Source organism: Telmatherina bonti (assembly GCF_933228915.1).
Source record: "Telmatherina bonti genome assembly, chromosome: 23".
Lineage (NCBI taxonomy): Eukaryota > Metazoa > Chordata > Actinopteri > Atheriniformes > Telmatherinidae > Telmatherina > Telmatherina bonti.
This window is the reverse complement of record NC_136632.1, coordinates 17338389-17358449: the sequence shown is the minus strand read 5'-3', so window position 1 is coordinate 17358449 and position 20061 is coordinate 17338389. Positions and strand designations below refer to the sequence as shown.

Here is a 20061-nt window from a genome sequence, read left to right as displayed (position 1 = left end):
TCCGGGGCGCCCAAAGGTCCTAGAGTCACCAAAGCGACCGGGGAGCTCCCCCCGGAGTGGGAGGCAACCCCGCATGGGTTTTGGGGCTGATAAATGCACGCATCCCCGCAAGGGTCAGCGCTCGTTGGCATGTATTAGCTCTAGAATTGCCACAGTTATCCAAGTAACGGTAGAGCCATCAAAGGAACCATAACTGATTTAATGAGCCATTGGCAGTTTCACTGTACCGGCCGTGTGTACTTAGACTTGCATGGCTTAATCTTTGAGACAAGCATATGCTACTGGCAGGATCAACCAGGTAGGCCCTGCTCCGCGTATGGGGGGGGCGGAGGTGGGACGGGGAGGGGGGGGTGGGGCAGACCGGCCGGGAAGGGAGGCCGAGAGGCTTTGGACGCCACGGGGGGGGGGAGGGCGGAGGAGGGAGGGCGCGTGGGCCGCGGCCGACTAGACCGCTTCCCGATCGACGCACACCCTCCAACCGCCCGCCGGCCCGCGGCGAAAAAGCAACCGACAACCCGGACCCGCCACCCCCCCCCACCCCGGGGAAGGGGGAGGGTCGGACGGGGAAGGGAGGCCGAGAGGCTTTGGACGCCGAGCGGGGGCGGAGGAAGGCGCGTGGGCTGCGGCCGACTAGACCGCTTCCCCGTGGTGCTCAACCCCCGCGCAGCGCGGGCGAAAAAGCAACCGACCAACCGGCCCAGCCTTCCCCTGGGCTCATGAGTTCGCTCGCAGGTTTCCCGTGCGTGCCAGAGGGTTTGAGAAACCGAGTGCTCCCTAGGAGCGCGCCCCGCAGCGGAGAAGGGAAAGGGGCCGGGCGGCCCAACCGCGTAGGGGTCGGACGCCGTCCCCCAACCCCCACTGCCCGAGACGACTCCGTGCCAGGGCAGCTGGGTCAGACGGGGCGACTTGGTCTCGCTACAGATCGTTCGGTAGCAAACAGAACTTTCTATTTTTTTTTATTATTTTTTTTTTAGCATTTTTAGATTTAAACTGAACAGAGCCAGTGATTTATTTTTAAAACCGAGAACATCCACTTTATCAACAAAAACCTGTTTTTTAGCTGTTAGCTAGCCTAGTTGGAGACAGTTACGTCGCGTTTCATCTTTTTTATGTTATTTAAAGGGTGAATTTGGCCGTGAGGACTTTAAATGAGAAACTTCAGCATGCTCCAGACATTGCTGACACCAACTCTCATGATCATTGAAGCACAATCATTGAAGCCAATAGTGAAATCAATAAAAGCATGAATTTTATGGGGGCTTAAGACCATTTCAGGGTGGTTCCAGAGCCCTTAAAATGGGCTTAATGACGTCCATGGTTTGGAGTATGACTAAGAGATCAACACGGAAAGGCTGATCGATGTTCTTATGAGTCTTGCCATTAAGTAAATGTACTACTTAAATGTTTAATTTTGCTCATTTTTTTCCTCCATAAAAGCTACTTATATTTTATTTTAAGTGGTAATGGCAGCATTCATTTTTAAAAAAGAATTTTTTAACTAAAATCAAAAGCTGTCAGTGAGAAAATGAATGCCAAACCTAACTGGATATTTCGAATACTTTGAGATCGTTGGCTTCATTGATAGTTTCAGAGTCAACCCTTTTACTGCTCTGAACATGTATAAAGGCAAAAAAACAAACAAACATCAATTTAACCTAAAAGTCTTACTGCAGAAATATATTGTAGTTTTAATTCTTAAAGCTCAAACTTGACTTGTGCTGACTTGCCTTCACTAGACAGTGATTTGATGACCTGCAGGCTAAGCTGGCATCCAAGATTTTTACATTTTTAAGTTCAAACTTAGGATACGTTAATAATGAAAAGGTTCATGGAAACTATAAACGTTGCACATTTCAAAGACAGAAAATTAAAAACTGTTGAGCATTTTGCCTGAAATGGCAAAGATTGTCCAGATGAACCAGCTGTTTCCTGTTTGGGTTGGAATGTTATGAAACTACAGGATTTCTTTAGAAAAATGATTAATATTCTCAATATTTTTAGAGATTAACCAAATTCTCAAGGAGGAGTTTATTAATATTCTTCTGTAGATGTACACTGCAGTTTTTGCTTCAGCATTTTGTCTCTGGTTAGGACGACACCTCTTCTATTGAGCGGCAACTCCTTTCAACACATCATATAGAGCCACTATCTAGCAGCACCTTTCAGCTGCCACATGATTTTCTGGAAACCGAAACATTTCTGACACACTGCTTTTCTGCAAACATTTGGTCTGAATTACAGGCGACTAGAAATCCAGCTAATAACTGATGTGAAATGAGCATGTCCTTTTTTTTTTTTTTTTTTTTTTTTTTAACATGCAAAGGCCAGTAAAAGCTTGGTGCTTTATGTGGAACTATAATTTCAACACATTGCCAGCCTCAACAACACATTGGCAAGAAAATCCTCTATTTATGAGGCCAGGCTGCACTTTAAGTACGCTGGAAGGTGCTCTCCTCAAGTACCAAATTACCGACTAAGGCTGCACTCAGAGTAATGCTTTCAACCTTGTTGGGTCACCTTATTGTTTTTTGGAGGAGAAAGTGCCCAGATGTTGACAAATGACACTCATTTTCTACAAAGCAATGAAAGTAGATGTTGGTTCTGTTTCTGTGAGCTCACCCGTCGTTCCTTCCGTTGGCACAGTCATTTCCCAGACACTCATCACAAGCACCATTAGAAGTAGAGCCCCTTTGCTTCCGATCTGCGTGTATCGCTCACTCATCCTGGAAAAGAGATGAGGGTTACAGAAGAGTTGTGTCTGTCATTAGCAAGCAATGCAGCTTTACATTTACCCAACCAACAAAGTTAGGAAATGTTTTTCTAGGACTAAGGAAGCAGTGACATTTTTCAGTAAAGGCTCCTTTATTTGGTTTGACTGAAATGTTTTTTTATGAAGCACACAAATACTTTAAAATGCTCCATCTTGCCTTTTTTTTTTTTTTTTATAAAAACATATTATTTTATGCTTAGCTTAAAAGGTGATATCCCAGAAAAATGTTGACAGAAAAATAATGTGGGGAAAAAAAAAAAATATGAGTCTTCTCATGATTGTGTGTTTTTATGGAGAGATCACACAAAGGAGCCTTTAGTATAATTATAAGCCATAGATGACTTAAAAACTGGTATCATAAATAATTAGGGTAAAACCTATATTTATTCATTAGATGACACTTACTAGATTGCCGTTATAGTGAGCTATCTACATGCACATCTCTAAGGACTGCACATCTGGTCAAGAAATCCCAGACACAACTCTAGTTTCTCCCCTCGTAGAGCCATTAGGATTGTTGAGGATTCTTCACACCTCTACTTCAGTCTCCAACCTTCAGGGAGAAGGTTCTGCAGCAGCTGGACCTGCTCAATCAGACTGTCAGGATGCTGAACTCTATTCACTATCTTCCCCCTTTGCCCCCTCCCTCTGGACGGTAAATACTGCAAATACTTTTTTTAACACTTACACTCTCTAGTACAGCCATTTTTTTTTTTAACTAATTGTCCTCTTAATGTGTGTGTTGTTTTTTTTTGTTTGTTTTTTTTGTTTTTTTAGCTTATTTTATATGTCCTTATGCCTATGATCAGAGGTCCATATTTTGATTCCTCTGCACACAGTGATTTGACAATGTTTTTTCGTCTTTAAATATTGAGATATTAGTTCACAATGTCATTGGTTAGGTTGCAAAAACCAAAAGCAATATTCATTGCCCAGCAACAGATTTATCAACTTCAGCCCTTCTGGTATACAATAAATCATAGCTGGCCATACATTGACCCCATAAAAAGCATGAACATTGTTTTGTTTTTGTTTGTTTTTGTTTTTTGGTTTTTTTTTTTTCATTTATTTTCCAAAACCATCAGCTTAAGTTAACATTTGTTGAATTTTTTTTTCACTGATCCCAGCCATTTCAACTTTCAAAATGCAGCTCAAATGCAGCAAAACAACCACAGCCGCATCACTAATAAACATTTTGGATTAGAATTTAACACTCCTGTTAGTCTCTGCCACTCTAAAAAATTTTTAACAGATTTCTTTAGAAAAAGATTTCTTTAGATTTATACTTTTAAAAAATGCAAAAAGCATAAAATCAGGAAATCTTTTTTTTTTCTTCAATGTGTCGCTTCAAATTCATCCTGTATCCTTGCTTCCAAAGTTCATCCTATCCTTCAGTCTAGAGGGAAAAGCAAGAGGAATGGACATTATCTGAAAACTACCACCCAGCAAGTTCCAGTAAGCTTCACTGAGCTCTACAGCAGAGTCCAACGAGCAAACCACAGTGGCTAATCCATCTCTCCACAGCACCTTCTCCATCGCACTGCTTCTTCCTAATGAAGTGCACTGGAGCCAAGGCCACACTGCATAAACCATCTGGCTCAGTGTGTTATCACTGACAGACAACGATCAAATTTCAAACAAGGATGCAGGGCCAGTATGGTAATTACAGGACGAGGCATGATATCATATGGCAGGAGGATACAGTATTACAAGCTGTGTTTATGCCATATTTGCCGCCTCCTGCCTCTTATCTGCCTGCTGCATTGACATATAGATTGACTACACCTCATCAGGGATCTCAGATTATTGTGTAATTAAGTTTATTTTTGCCAGGCAAACATGACCTTTATCAAGGTTTTGTTATACCTCCGAGTATCACAGAGGAATTATAATTGAGTGTTGGCAGAACAGCAAAGACAAGACTTGCATGTTCAGTGTGCACTCTAAATTTATAAAGGTGTCCGTCATCAAGACCAGTGGTGAAGTATTCTGGAGGTAAAAAATAAGCAAAAGAATAGTCTTGTGCATTTAAACATCAGTTCTATAAAAAAATAAGTAAATATAAATGTGCTTGATATATATTAAGTACATAATTTGAATCAAGATGTGAAAGCAACACAGTTTACTTTTTCTATACTATTTTGTACATACTGCATTTTTTGTAAATCATGTGAGTAACAAAATCATCCATCAAAGTAAAGCTACTAAACAAAGGCTTTATGAACGCATTCATCTTGTATCCCGCCTCTTCTCTGAGCTCTCTACAGCCAGTAAAAGTCTGTCCAATGTCAACTCTTGTCTCATGTCTTGCTCTTTCTTTCTTTTTTTTTTTTTTTTCATTTTCCTCCAAAAATGAAAAGTCCTCTCCGTTTCCTTTTCTGAATCAGCAATGGCATTTTAGAATGATGTATGTGTTGATACCGAGTTACTAATCTGTGACCTGGTGCCACAAAAACTTAGCTGTCATGTGAGACCCATGAAGTTGTTTTGAAAGGAAAAAACCTCCAGGAATGTAATTTCAGTGTCCAATCGAACAAGTTTGAAAACAGTTTTACGGTTGGAAACTTATTCTGTGTTGCTTTAAATCTGCTTGTTAACTCATTTTACTGTCAAGACATTTAGAGATTGCTGCTCTGTTCTGATTTGTTTTTTCGCCATTTAAATTCTTGAAATATTTAAGCACATACATTTATGCAATTTCTATCTTCAAAGGATATTCATGGAATGTCAAGATGACTATTTTCTTTTAATGAAAACAAGCAGGTAAAATCATGTTTATTTTAAACATTCTTAATCTAAAACTCTAGCAGGTGCAGCCTGCCTTGTTAGTCTGTGAAAATAACATTATGTAACACTGCTCTCTGGCTCATTAGATTTAGTTTGTCACAATCCAGACTATCAGATGAGTGTCTTTATTGCTGGCCTGTTTTGTCCCAGCAAATTCTGCACCAGAAACCCCTCAGGTGAACAGTAAACATCAGGTCATTCATGCAATATTCATTCAGGGGAAGATGTGTTTATTTACATTTTTGCATCAGATTTTTCTGTCATTATATAATACTTTGTGCATTATGATGTTCAACTGTGAATTCACATGAAATGGAGAGACGTGGGAGGAAATTTACTGAAATGTTGAGTATGATAGCCGTGTAATAATGAACCCTGTGTATTTCTCAAGTGGCCCTCAAACTGCATACCTATTATCTATCTGATGTTCATGGAGACAGATTTATAGTTATTGGTTAGCCTCAGAATTGGATGCTGGGTTGAAATGGTATCCAGTCAACATTTCTGAGCCATTCACAGCAAAGTGTGTGTGTGTGTGTGTGTGTGTGTGTGTGTGTGTGTGTGTGTGTGTGTGTGTGTGTGTGTGTGTGTGTGTGTGTGTGTGTGTGTGTGAGAATAACAGGTCGCTGGTGACATGGTGCACGGCAAACCATTACAGAGCAGCATCATTTGTTGCCTGCAGTCTGAGAGTGCAATTCTTTATATGACATCTCATTGTCCCTGAATGTGCTCTGCTGTAGTTTGTGCAAAAATGAACAAGCTGGTCAATGTACTGATTTTCTCTGTTTTTAACCCTCTTAACCTTAACTTGGAGTCATAAACAAAGCTAAGAAACAAATAGAGATCTCATCAAGTCTATTCATTTGGACTTTTAAACACTTTTATGCCTTTTTGTAAAATGTTACGGTAAATGGACTTGTACTTCTATAGCGCTTTTCTAGTCATACAGACCACTCAAAGCGCTTTACACTACTTGTCACATTCACCCATTCGCACACACACTCACTCAACACACTCATACCCCGATAGGCACATCGGGGGGCAGTTTGGGGTTCAGTGTCTTGCCCTAGGACACTTCGGCATTTCAGGGGAAGCCTGGAATCGATCCCCCAACTTACCAGTTGAAGGACAACTGCTCTTCCTCCTGAGCTACAGCCGCTACAGCCGCCCCGTACGGCTGTACGGTTTGTGATAGCTTTATGTTCTGCTTGTTTAAAGATGGAAAACTTTATTCTATAATTAACACAGAAACCTGTGTGGACAGCGCCCCCCCCCCCCCCCCCCCCCCCCCCCCCCCCCACAGAAACTCCATCAAAAACGATAATCCTGTAAATCCTATAGTCAAAGCTACACAAATTGAAATTTATTTATACCTAAAGAATCCAGTGGTGACTTATTATAGTGGTGACAGAGAGGCGACATTTTTTAAAAAATTTATATTAAATAAAATTTAGTATCCACAAATAACGTGTGGATATATTAGACAAGATAAGTGATGTGCAGCTCTTGCACCATAGCTTCTTACACGATGCAGTTGGTCTATAACAGTAAAGACAGTGCAGATCATCCTCATAATTCCCCTCGGGTTGCATTCTTTCATGCAAGTTGGACACGAGGAGCTTCATTGACACCAAGGACTTAACATAGACATTTACTAAATTCATCTGGCCATTTGAAAGGAAACAAACTCAAACTCTGATTTACAAACTCTGGAAGTTTTCCATTATCATTTACATTTGACAATATTTCATGTATAATGCATGCAGTGCTGCAGAATAGGCCCTTCAGTGAAACACAGAATGAAATGCAGATGATCGCCAGGAGCAGAGGACATGAAATGCATGGTGAAGTAAGGAGAATAGTGGATGAAAGAAGTAAACACTAATAAACTGAAGTTAAGATGAAATGTAATTATCTGCCTGTCATGAGTGCTGTATTTATCCTCTTGGCAGCAGAGATGTTTTTCACTCTGCTGAATATTGTGCACCGAACTTTGTGGCACTCAAATTCATATAAATGCCTTTATTTTTTCCCCTGGAAGTGTGCTTAGATTTATCTGGAGATGAAGTTTTTTATTCTTTGGATACGAGTTGATGATGTGCAAAAGAAAATCCACATGCTTAGTTTGTTGTATTAGAATGCATTTACAATATGAATGGAATTCATTGGTGGTTCCTTTTTTACTGATCTTTCTAACAGCTAGAAAGAAAAAATATTGATTGGAAAAGTTTTAACAGCGAGGGCAAGTGCAGCACTGCCTAGAGTCTACTTCCACTTTATTGCTGTCGGTGGAGAAATAATAACATTTGGTATAGAGTTGCCCAGAGACACACAGAATGACCCCCAAACTTGACACTTTGTCCATTATTTTTCTCTCTCTCTCCTGCACTTGATGGAGAAACTGAAACATACATTAAAATGTCTTTAAGTTATGCCCTTTCTTCTGCAACTGGCAGCAACAGACTCTCCTGGCTACAGCGTCAGCAGCATGATGGCCTACACACCGGAGCTTATCAACTAATGTAAAGGAAGGTAGATTTGAAGTCTTTGAATGAGAAGACGTAACTCCTTTTTTTTCGTTTGCCTTCACACATTCATTTTGTCAGATTGTTGCACCCAGCGCCATAATAAACCACTCTGGTCACACCCTCCTGCATCTTTAATCCCCCATCTACTCCCCTTTAAGAGCCTGCAGCTCTTATTGGACAATTTGACTTGTAATTATCCAATGAGATAGAGGCATAAAGAAAAGGGCTAAATTATCATCTGCTCACAGTGTTGTGCTTTGCATCTATGGATAATATATTTCCAAAATAAATGACTGACTCCCATTGCATGCCTCTCAATTTCAAACGGGTTCATGTGCCATGTGTGTTTAGTCTGTCCCAAGGTTTCGTTCAGACCTCCAAGGCAAGCCGATTTACACTGGCTGTGTATCAGATGTAGGACGCACATGTCTGCAATCCGGGTAGCAAGACACGCACCGCAACCAGCTTGCTGTAAATCACACCACCGACTAAGAGAGGCGTGATTGGGTCTGGAGGCCGTATCGCACATCACAATTAAGCTTTACTGTATATACTGTGGTGGGCCATCACATGCCCCTTCATTGTACGTCAGCTTTTACAGTCCTTTTTACATTTTATTCTGACACAGCATGTAATGAAAATACTCAAGTGTGTTTCCATTAAATAACCACCAAATGAAAACTATTCAAGCTCCTGGAATTGAGGAGTAACTTTGCTAGCTGTAGTTGACGTTAGCATGTTAACTCTGCACGCCCGTATTGTCACGTTAAATCTGCTCGGAATCAAGCAAGTTTTCCAGCTGTGTTTAACAATAGAATACTAATTCCACCTTACTACGAAAGGGGTGTGTAAGTCTTGTAGCTTACATTTAGTTCAAGTTGTCTTTTTTTTGTTAACCTTCAGCTCTCATTTTCATGTAACTTTCCTTGTACATCTCAACCACTGTGAGAAGCTGCCTCTGATATCATTAGGTAACCATCTTTCCACTGATTTGCAGAAAAAGGGATCCACTTGGGTGATGGGACATGTTGTATGCACATACCAGTAAGGGCCGAAACTTGCTCAAATTTTATCTGAGCATATTTATCAGCAGATTCATCCTTATTAGTTTACAAGGGGAAAAGAGCCAGATTAATTGTTTTGTAGACATGTTTTAAAGTGTGAATGTGTAACAAAGACAATTACTTTAGGCATTATTTGAGTTTGCAAATCTAAGATGGGTGCTTTATTGAAATCAAGGACATTACACAGATTTTGACCTCTGTTCTCATTGTTGTCCCATTTGTGTCACTTATTTTCCTACTTTGATGGGCCTGCAGAGAGCCACCATACCTTTCATTAGCAAGGGAAGGACTTTGTCGACCTTGGCCTAATAATAGCAAATGTTAGCAAAGAAGGAAAAACACAAGGGAATTCATTCTTCATCTGCTCTCTCAAGGGTTGGAAATTGCATCTGGTTTGCTCAAGATTTTAAAGTGATGACAGGAGTCAAATTTGTCACAAAAGGTGAAAAACAGAGAATATATAACTAAATGAGCGACCATGTGGCTTCCTGTGTCTGGCAACAAGACAGATGCATTTTATCATTGGTGGTTGCTTTTAATCCAAGTAAGATCAGTCATGTTCCATTTAATGTGTTGAGATGTCTAGACACTATAACTGATTGTAATCATCTGTCTAAAATCTTCAGAATAATTCAGACATTAGATGCTGTTATCTTTGAGCTTAGAGATGCAGTTGTTGAGGAGAGTCTTCAATATCCTGTCTTTTACATTGTGTGTTGTTGCTTGTGCTACCTGTAAGGGATTCCTTCCCTCTCATCCATTGAGACAAAAGAATATATTCTGTTGATCTGTTGGGAAATTGACCAGTTTGAAGCATTATTTGACTGGAGGGCCTGTCTAATACTGGAATAAAATCTTCAGATATGAAATACATATTCTAAATGTCATCATTTAATCTTTACACCAACAGCTTTCAGGGACGGTGCATGAGACAGTTTTACTGTATCATCACATTTTAACCTAAAAATATTTTTAAACAGTCCAGTTTCTCCTCAAATGACACCTTAAAGTCAGCCTTGAGGAACGAATTGATGCAACAAGTTTTATTAAGTTTATTATATTTTTGCTCAAACATCTCAACTATAAGCAGCTTTGATAATGAAATTTAAAGTGTTTTACTGCTTAGCAATAATCACTTTTTATAGCACAGGATTCCATTTTGCTGTAGTAAGATGCATAAGGCAAGTGTGTAATCCACATAATCGGAGAGATTGAGGGGGAATCAGAGGAGGTTGGGGGGTTATGCTAAATCATAAAAGCTAGACTCTTTTCCATTCCTGTTTCCGCAGCCAGATTTGATACAGGGATTACACCCTGCCTTCCGTTCACCACTACATCTCAATCCCACTCTTTTCTTGGACCGTGACAGAGATTGTCACCTCGGACGGCTGCAGGGAGCTGATTGCTCCGTCGCAGAACAAACATCGCTCATTCGCCAAAACACAGATGTTCCCTTTTGACAGTTGAGGAGGGAAGCTCTCAACCCTGTCAAGCCAAACAAGGGAGTGTGCCCACTCTTTGTCATGGGCTCTGTGAAGCAGCTGAGGCAAATCCCGCTCAGTTCATATCATAAACAAGACAAGACAGCTGTCAGGGTTGTGTTGAAGTTGATGTAGAAACTTTAGGCTATAAAAGGAGCCTGTCTGAGCACACTGTCCTAACAACTTGCTAATCAAATCCTTATACAAGCGTATGCAGAGGCCGAGTTATTCACACACAAATGTTAGCACGAGAGTCTAAAAGTGCCCGAGTTCAGTCCTAAAGTCTACTTATTTTTATGTTTTTACTGGTGTTTATTTGGTTTGTTTGTTTATTTCAAGATAATTCAAAAGGTTATGGATGAATTTTCATGAAGTTTCAGGAGTTGTTGGAAATGGAAACAGGAAGAACTGATAAAATTTTGGTGGTGATCGAGATCAGTTTGGATTGAGGAATTTTTTTAAAGGATTCTTTAACGTTGAGAGAGAGCCATTTTCAACATTTGTGCACGTCACTCCAACAAAAATGGTCAGAGCACTTTGGAAAAAAATTCAGGTCATCAAGTTACCAACAGTTTTTAAAATACATCGAAGACTGATCCAGGTAAAGGAATCATTCCGGATACTATGATCCAGAATATGAAAAAATAGGGTGCCTTTGGTGCCTTTTCATCGTGGGAAGAGAACAAATAATTAGAACATTGGGAGAACTGTGGCCCTTGGCAGATGTTTGCGTTCACAGTGCTTTTCTAGTTGATATAAAATTAATTAATGAGCTCATCACTTTGTGAAATAGCCACAAGAATTTAGATTAATATGTCTGTTTTGGTTCATTTGTTACCATTTTTTGTTTGAATCTGCTCTAATCTGTTTAGCAAACCCAAATAAACTGATTTCATCTCCCTGACAAAACTACAAAAATCAGCACCATGCTGCTTTCTACTCTCATTACTAATGACAAAATGTAATGTCAATGCAGTCTTAAAAGTCAAGTATTTAGGGCCCGTCCAGCTGTGGCGAGACCAGAGCGAGAACAAGAAGGGCCTTGATTTCAAATTTCACCAAAGCAGAAGATTGGACAGAGCAAATATCAGCGCTGTAACTCAACACTGAAGCTGAGTGCCTTCTCAGAGTTAACCACCAGAACGACCTTCCGTAACGACAGATCAAGATGCTATCTGAGAGGCAGAGCTCATCAAAACCGCAGCAGCCAAATGGTCTCAACTTCACTGTTCATTTGATCAAAGTGTCGATGCATTACCATGTCATAACCCAGTTTGTTATTTCAGTCTATCCATCCCTCAAATATGTCATGGTTCTGTCTGCAAGTAGGAGCATTCGGAAAGATCGCAGTGTACCTGACTAAAACCCCGTATGCTCCTCTTTCTTTATGGAATGATTTCACAGCACAGTAGGCTATTGTTTGCCTGCCTGTAATTGCTCTGTCAGCTGAGGCTTTATGAATTATCAATGAGCACAGACTGAACACTTTCGGAAAAATATGTACATTTTGTGGCACAGAAAGTTGATAATCAAAGATTTAAACTGCACTGGTGAAACATAGCTTTTTTTTCTGTGTTTAAATACTTTAGGATACATTTTTGGAAAAGCTGTGAATACATTCTTAAAGAGTTTATTTTGTGAGAAGAAGCCAGAATGTGTGTGAGGGCATCAGACTGACATATACAGATATCTTTATGTCTATGGTCAGGCTAAAGCTAATGGTGCTAACTGAGGTTACCAGTGCACCAGTGTTGCACTGGTAACCTCAGCTGAGCTGCTGGTTGATGTGCATTTATGGGGACATTTGTCCCTGTAAAAGCAGCATCACAGAGGGGGTGATGCTGGGTATATACTAGGGGTGGGAAAATCGAATTGAAAAATCAAAAATCTGGATTTTTTTTTTTTTTTTTTTTTTTTTTTTTTTGCTTCACAATTTTAAAATCTATTTTTGTTTTTAAACCATTTTTTTTTTTTTTGTTTGTTTTTTTTTTACGTTTTTTTTTTCATATATAAAAAATAATCCATTTTAAAATTTTGGTCATTTTATTGTTTTTATTGATCTTTTAACTTGTCTTCTTGGGCGTTATAGCAGCAAAATGATGATCTGGCTGCTGTGCTGTTTTTCCCTCATTGAAATCAAGAAAAATGATGAGTAAAGAGAAAGTTTTATTGATTTATTTAGTTTTTAATCTACAAAAATCAGCCATATCGAAGAATTGTGAGAATCGCAATTTAAATCGAATCGGCACCCAAAAAATCGGAATCGAATTGGGACAAAAGCATGTGGACACAGCCTTGTGTACTCTGGACTGCACAAATACCCATAGTGTTGCCTTGGATTTGAAAATGAAAGAAAAGACTTATCACAAACAACTCCAATTTACTCTTGGGGAGGACACTGCCGTGAATTAGCCTTGATCATGTAGTTTAGAGGAGCGCTCCTCCAACTGAGTTGAAGCAAATTATTTGATCCGAGTCTCACCATAAAACCATGCAGTATGTTCATCCTCCAACATACAGTCAGGCCACTATCTATAGTTAGAAATTGCTGGAAGGTGATGTATCCCTTTTTTGTGACTAGATAAGTCCACATGTGACATGACAGCAACCATGAGCCAAGAATGTGTTGTATTTGAGTGAAACTGACATAGCAGACATCAGAAGACAAACCCTTCCATCCCCCCAATCCTACCTTTTTGATAAGCATTTGTTGCCAAATCAGCAGTTAACATTTAGATCATCATAGTCATTAGTGCAAATGTGCAAAAAAGTAGCCATAAGTAGCTATATTTTTAAGTCTCACATTAGAGGATTTGACTAACTAGACAAGAATAAGGCTGCATAATTGTGTATATCCATGGGGAGCAATGCTTTCAAAAGGATGAAAAACAAAGAAATTAGTTTTTCAGGTTGATGTGGTTTAAAGTTCTTTATTTTTGTGGAAAAGCCAGCTAAAAACCATTTAAAGGGCTGCAAATTTCCTCATCTTAATTCTTCTGCAGAATCATAAACCTGAACTTTAACAACTTTACTGAGAAAGTCAAGCAAAGTAGATGTGATGTTGACAGGAAATGATTGACTGCAACAAGTCTAATTCTACATCCTGTTGGGTTCTTCTTCTTCTGTTTTCAAACCACTGTAATTATGCAGTATGTTGCACAACAAGGAAACACAGCCTTCATACATTCTGGAGACACATCAGGCCAATGAAGGAGTGAGAACTTTTAGTTGTAAATGTATTTTAAAAAAGTATAAGCAAAACAAAAAACAGCTTTTCCTCCGTTTATATGCCTGCACTTATTAATTATTTGATTGTTTTAGATTAGGAAATGCTGTCAGTATTAAGAAAAAAAAAGCAAGACAAAATAGTCTGGGTTTTTTTCTCAACATTGACATGCAGAGACTGAATGATGGCCCCCAACATATTCCAGTTTGATACCGACTCCAGGCTTTTTACTGTCACTCGCCCTTCCAATCACACCACTACCCCTAGCAAATGCAAAAACTTTCCAGTGTTTTCGTTTTATTGTTTTAAAATTGTTGTTTCAACTAATTTTTATAACTCAGACATAACTATGAGGACAGAAAAAGGTTAAAACTACATCCAGATCTACTCCAGCCTAGAAACCAAGTGTTATTTTAACAATGTTCTCAGTGTTTCCTCATCGTCAAAGATTGTCCTGGAACTGGAAAAGCATTGGTGCAATCCCTCTGGCCACACAAGATGCCAAATCCCTCTGTCGTGGGAATGGAATTGGTGTTAGCTCAATGACTGCAAAACAACATGAAAGACAAGAAGTAATGATGTATGAAAAATTATATTTATCCCTTAACTGCCAGTCAGGTCTGCTGGAGTCAGCAGGAGACTTTGTCTGATTTCATTTCAGTTTTGTGGGTCACAATTTCATGCTGGTGCAGTTTCTGAAGTGTTCAATTTGACTGAGTTCAGCTACCTGCATTTGCATTTTGCTTCTCATTAAGACCTAAAAGACAAACCCATCTACTATCTCACATTCATGACACGACGTATTGCAGCTTTTGAATTGAAAAACGGAAATCAAAAGTGGGAATAACAGCGACTCCTTCCTTCAGTTCCACTGTCGGCTCTGTGATATGCCAAAACTGAAACGCACTTTGATTTTACATGTCAAAATATTAAATACATATTTTGTTCCTAGCTTTATCTATTCATGCATAATTTACTGTTGGGGGGGGGGTTCCAGACTGGATGTTAAGTTTTACAAATATATTCTGTTTTAGAAGTTCACGAAAATAGAAAGTAATTATCTATGCTGTCAAATGCATGCATAGGAAGCAAGGTTTTTATAAAAACAAAGTATATCATTTATATTGCCACATTTAATATTGACTATCTATTGAAACCATTATGTTCATCAACAGCGTTATGATTACAAATGTTATTACATCTTAACATTTTAGTTGTAAATAACAGGATTAAAGGTTTCCAGTGTGTAGTTATTCACAAATTTCATGATAGTTCATTGCTGCGTTGTTTAATATATTCATAAAGTTAGTGCAGATTTAGTTTAACGATTAGGTTTGGGTGTTTTGTATGAAGTACCTGTGTATTATTCATGCTTGTAGGGTTTAATTGCATTGGTCAAAAATGATGTATAACATCATAGAGTTGTTTATTGTCCTGTTTCTGGACTGTAACCTACAGAGGGACATCACTCCCTCCCAGCTGTCTGTGTTCAGCTAATGGCATCGTAACCGTATGTCATTGCCTGACTAACTGTGGACCTCTTGACTTGTCGTGGGGTGATCTCAGTGACGTGCTTTTTACCTCCAAGCTGAACTCACCCAGCGATTTGTCCATTTTTTTCATGAATTATCTCACTATATTTGTTACTGTACGTTTCCACAAAAGAAGAAGCCTTAGTGTGACAGATGTGCAGGACTCCTGTTGTTAAACGTCAACAAAAAACCACCCAAACGTAGACTTAAACTACCCCTATTTACCCCATATGTTTCTGGATAGTGCCTACTCACGAAAATGTGACACAATGTGTGATTCCACTCTTTTATTTATTTTTTTAAAAAAAAAAAAAAAAAAAAAGAAACCTTTCTATTCTGCTCTTTGGTAATAAAATTACTATCCAAACATAACCAATCTGCTAATAAATAAATATATATATATATATATATATATATATATATATATATATATATATATATATATATATATATATATATATATATATATATTATTTTATTTTTTTATTATTTTTTTTTTTTTGTTTTTGTTTTGTTTTTTTGTTTTTTTTTTTTTAATTGAAATTCGAATTCTCTGACAAGGGAAATAGTAAAAGCTTGCATACTACTTACTTGTTCCTTCACGTTGATATAAAGATTCAAACAGAATTAGCAGTCGAGGCTTTATCAGGAACATGTCCATTGAATGGGAAGCTTCCCTCTGAGTAGCGCGTCTTTTTTGTGAGTCCCAGATTTTTGGTGTCGTTTCACGTTATATTTTCCGCCATGTGACACGGAAAAATTACGTTGACAAACATCACAAAATACCCTCACAGTCTCCTCAAAGACTGTGAGAGATTGACTCTCCCTTATGCTTTGTTGCTAATTTTGGTAATAAATATGCATCAACACAAGTATTCTGGTGCTCAAGAAGATAAAATGTGTAACTGCACATGACCATAACAGACTGCAGTCATGTGATTATGAGCCTGCTGGGCAATGCAAACGGCAGGACAGTCAAGGATTTCTGGTATGAGAGGAAAACTACAGTGGAACTGAGCGCACTGATGTTAGCCACAATCAATTGCTAACATTTTTTATTTTGAGCATGTTAGGATATTTACAAAAAACAAAAAACAGTTCATTTAAAACTTAAAACACTACAGGGAGGGATGATGAGCATGAGCTTATTTATTACTACCATCTATTTGATGGTCACAATTTTCACTTCCTGTTTTTCCTCCTCTAGAGATGTTCAAGGATACCATAATATTTAAATCCTGTATTAACAAAGGAATAAGCGTCAAACAAAAGTATAAATAAAATAAACATATATAACAATATCAGGAAAAAATCCCTCATGCTCATTGGCTGCTCATATGTCACATTGTTACCAAATAAAAAAGCAAAAAAGTAGTTGCAGCGCAGAGTTCATCTTTCATGTCTGTTTTTATGAACTATTAACTTGCCGTCCAATGTGACTGTTCCCCACCAATGTCAGTTGCCCCAATCTCATCAATCGGTGACAGAGAGGTCCAGTGGAAGCTCAACAAACAGGTTTAACCCAGCAATATGTTTTCCCAGTCTTTGTTGTAACAAAACTTTCTTTTCTTCTTCGCTGCGGTCGTCTCCCTGTCCTCCACGATCAATCAGTTGTTTTTCAATTTATTTCTTTTTGTTAGTTGGTGCACCGGTGCATCCTAGATGTGCATTAAGTCCCACCTCCTAGTTTGATTGACTGAGTGTCAGTCAAATCGGCAGGTGGTGTGATGTGACAGCCGTCAAAAATTTTTGCCACACACAATCAGTAAAAGCCAGTTTTGTTTTGTTTGGTTTTTTTTTCCTTCACAAAAGTAAAGCCTGGTCGTAACAATGCGGGACAGCGTCCCATTTTGTGGGATGTGTGAAAAGTAATAAAAATGTGGGACAATCCTGCACAAAGCGTGACAACTGGCCACCCTAATGGTAGGTAGTTACTTTCCATGGTATTCCTGTCAAGAAAAAACTGTATTTTAACCCAAAAGACTAAAATATCTACAGATAACTTTCATTTTATTTTGGCTCATTTTCTTACTGATCTGCATGTCCTCTTTGTAAACAGATTTTGCTGCACAGACACTTCTCAGTCTCGTCCCACATTTGGAAGCAGACTTTGACATCATGTAATGTTTGAATATAATACTATATTCTTGAATTGTTCCTCTCTGACACATTTTTCTGATTGAGAAAATGTACTTTTTTGTTTGAGCAACAAACCTGACAAGATTACCTTTGCCTTTATGCAGCTTTAGTGTATCTCTGCGGGCATATACTACAGAAATACCAACAAATTATAGCTAAATCACTGCGTCTGTGGTGTTTCACAAAAGAGAATAGGAATACATTATGTCTTGAGGTATACTGCCATTTATCATCATTATTAAGCAAACAGCCAGCGCCAGAGTTGCGTACCTGTGTGGATAGCTTCTCTAACGTTCCTGCATTTTATTTATGGCAAGTTAAAGTACCTGGAGGTGCCACTTTTGGCCATGTCTCTCCATGGGGTAACTGTCAACAGTCTAAACCGATATATTTTACTTTAAATCCTGCTTTTACTGAGACAATATGCAGAAGCACTTGTACGCATTTTCAACACGGAGGAAAATGGGAAGTCTATGAAAACTTACAAACAAAGCCGCTGAGAGGAGAGTGCCAATCAAAACACTGTGATACTCACACACAAAGCTCTCAAGGCTGCAGCTGCCTCCCTCTTTGTGCAGCTGAGTATGCTAATAGACTGAGCAGAAATGAACAAGGAGAGAATTTGTGCCTGAATTCAAGTGAGAGCTGCAGAGCTACGAGGATTAGAGGTGCCATGAAAGAGAAGTTTACTCGCCATGTTTAAGAGCAATAACAAAGCTCTTCCTCTCCTTTTATTTTATTTTTTTATTTCTTTCCACTCCTTGAATCCAGCTCACTTGCGACTATAAATGTCTTCTTTGGTGACAGACGGTGAGATCAGTCTTGGTTCACTCCCTTTGCTCTGTGTGATCGGAAACCCAAAAACTCCCACCTCAGATTAGCAGCAGCCAATAAGTGTGGTGGAAGAGTCGGTTCTTAAACGCTTTGATGAGAGGAAGAAGTGAGAAGTGAGGTGTTGGAGAACAGGGAATTTATTTTTAGTGTCTTATGAAACTTCTCAGTGCCACACCAACAACGGCAGAGACGTTGACAGGTAATTATGATACTCTTTAATTGGCTCCCAAGCTCGAGCTTGTCTATAAGCCCAGTGAACCCTCAAGGCCCACAATCCTGCAGGTATTAGATGTGTCCCTGCTGCAACACACCTGATTGGTATTAAATGGGTCTCTGAAACGCTCTGCACAAGTCTGCTGTTGAAGCATTAATCTGTTCGCCCATTATCATTACTCAACACCACATCCCTCCAGTTTAGGTTGCATGTGTTTGACATGACATGCTATAAACATGCTAAGTTCAGTATGACTAAGATTTTATAATTGTTTCAGACAAAATCTTAGTCTGAAACAAAATGTGTTGCTCTGGACAACAGGTACTTGAACATAAATAATTTGGGGATCTGCAAGAAGTTTTTGTTTTTTGATTTTTGTCCAAACAAACCAGCAGGTATAGTAATTCAGGTTTTTCATGTGCAGTCCTATAAAATGGTGAAGATCAAGAATTTCTCTTTTTTTTTAAAGATTTGACCTTAAAATGTTTGGTATTTTTGTTTCAAAGATGACAAAATAGTTTGTGAACTTTCTGGTAACAGCTATAACATTTTTTGTGCTTGTAATTAAAGATGTCTTTTGAAAACTCATACTGCTAATATTTTGCCCAAACTTTAGCAAAATTTGATGGAGAAATTTGACAGCGAAAGTACAAAGTTTGTTCTACAGAAATGAGTACTTCCTCAAATTTTTCACACAACTTTCAAGAATCTCCTGAATCAGCAGAAAAGCAGAAATGACCTGTTTTTGCTTCTTGCTTTTCCGCATTAAACCCTCCCACTTCAAATTTCTGACCTGTCACACACTCGCTGTTCGACAAGGCAAATGTCCTAACCAGCAAACGTTTAATGTAGAACTTTGCGTTACATGACACTATAAAACCCCTAGAAGAGAGAGAAAGAGAGAGACCGAGACCGACCTTACTAGGTCTGCATGGTTCGTGTCATGGAGATCTTGCTGCTCGGGATGATTTTGGTGCAGACTCCTACCTGCCCTGTTTTGGGCAGTTTCCATGGTAATGTCCTCTGCAGTCCTTGGTGGGGCGGCTCCTGGTGTGGATGAATCTCTACCATATCGTTTCCTCATCTCAGCGTCAAGCCAGATTTTTCACCAGGAAGTGGGGGTGGTATATTTGCAGTATGGATGTGTGTGAAAGAGTGTATGATCAAGAGTGTGTTATTGAACTCTGATAATTATTGTCTCAGGGTTTCATATCTATCAAATGGATATTTGAGCTGCTTTATAAAGTTTGATTAAGACATTGGTCGTGTTGTAAAAGAGAAGGCATTTTAATGCTAAATATGACTGTTCATAGTTAGAAATCAAAGTTACATGGTCAAGTGATCGAAAGTGACGTTACCAACATGAACCAATTCACCTCCTCCTATGAAGCCTGTAGGATTCAGAATCATGTCTGCTACAATTTGTAGGAGTTAGACCTTGCTATGTGTCATATTTACGTCTGATCATACGGCATACAGTTGTTGG

At 38.9% G+C, this 20061-nt stretch overlaps 1 protein-coding gene across 1 annotated transcript in view; it reads right to left on the bottom strand.

Moving 5' to 3' along the window:
- The window catches only part of LOC306773650 (chemokine-like protein TAFA-2), a gene marked incomplete at both ends in the record, with an annotated part of 24491 nt that extends 21769 nt beyond the window's left edge, over positions 1-2722 (bottom strand). The window contains one exon of the mRNA XM_079263524.1: positions 2620-2722. Within this exon, the coding sequence (XP_079119650.1) occupies positions 2620-2722 (103 nt within the window). The remainder of the gene's footprint in view (positions 1-2619) is intronic.
- Between the last annotated feature and the right edge of the window lie 17339 nt (positions 2723-20061).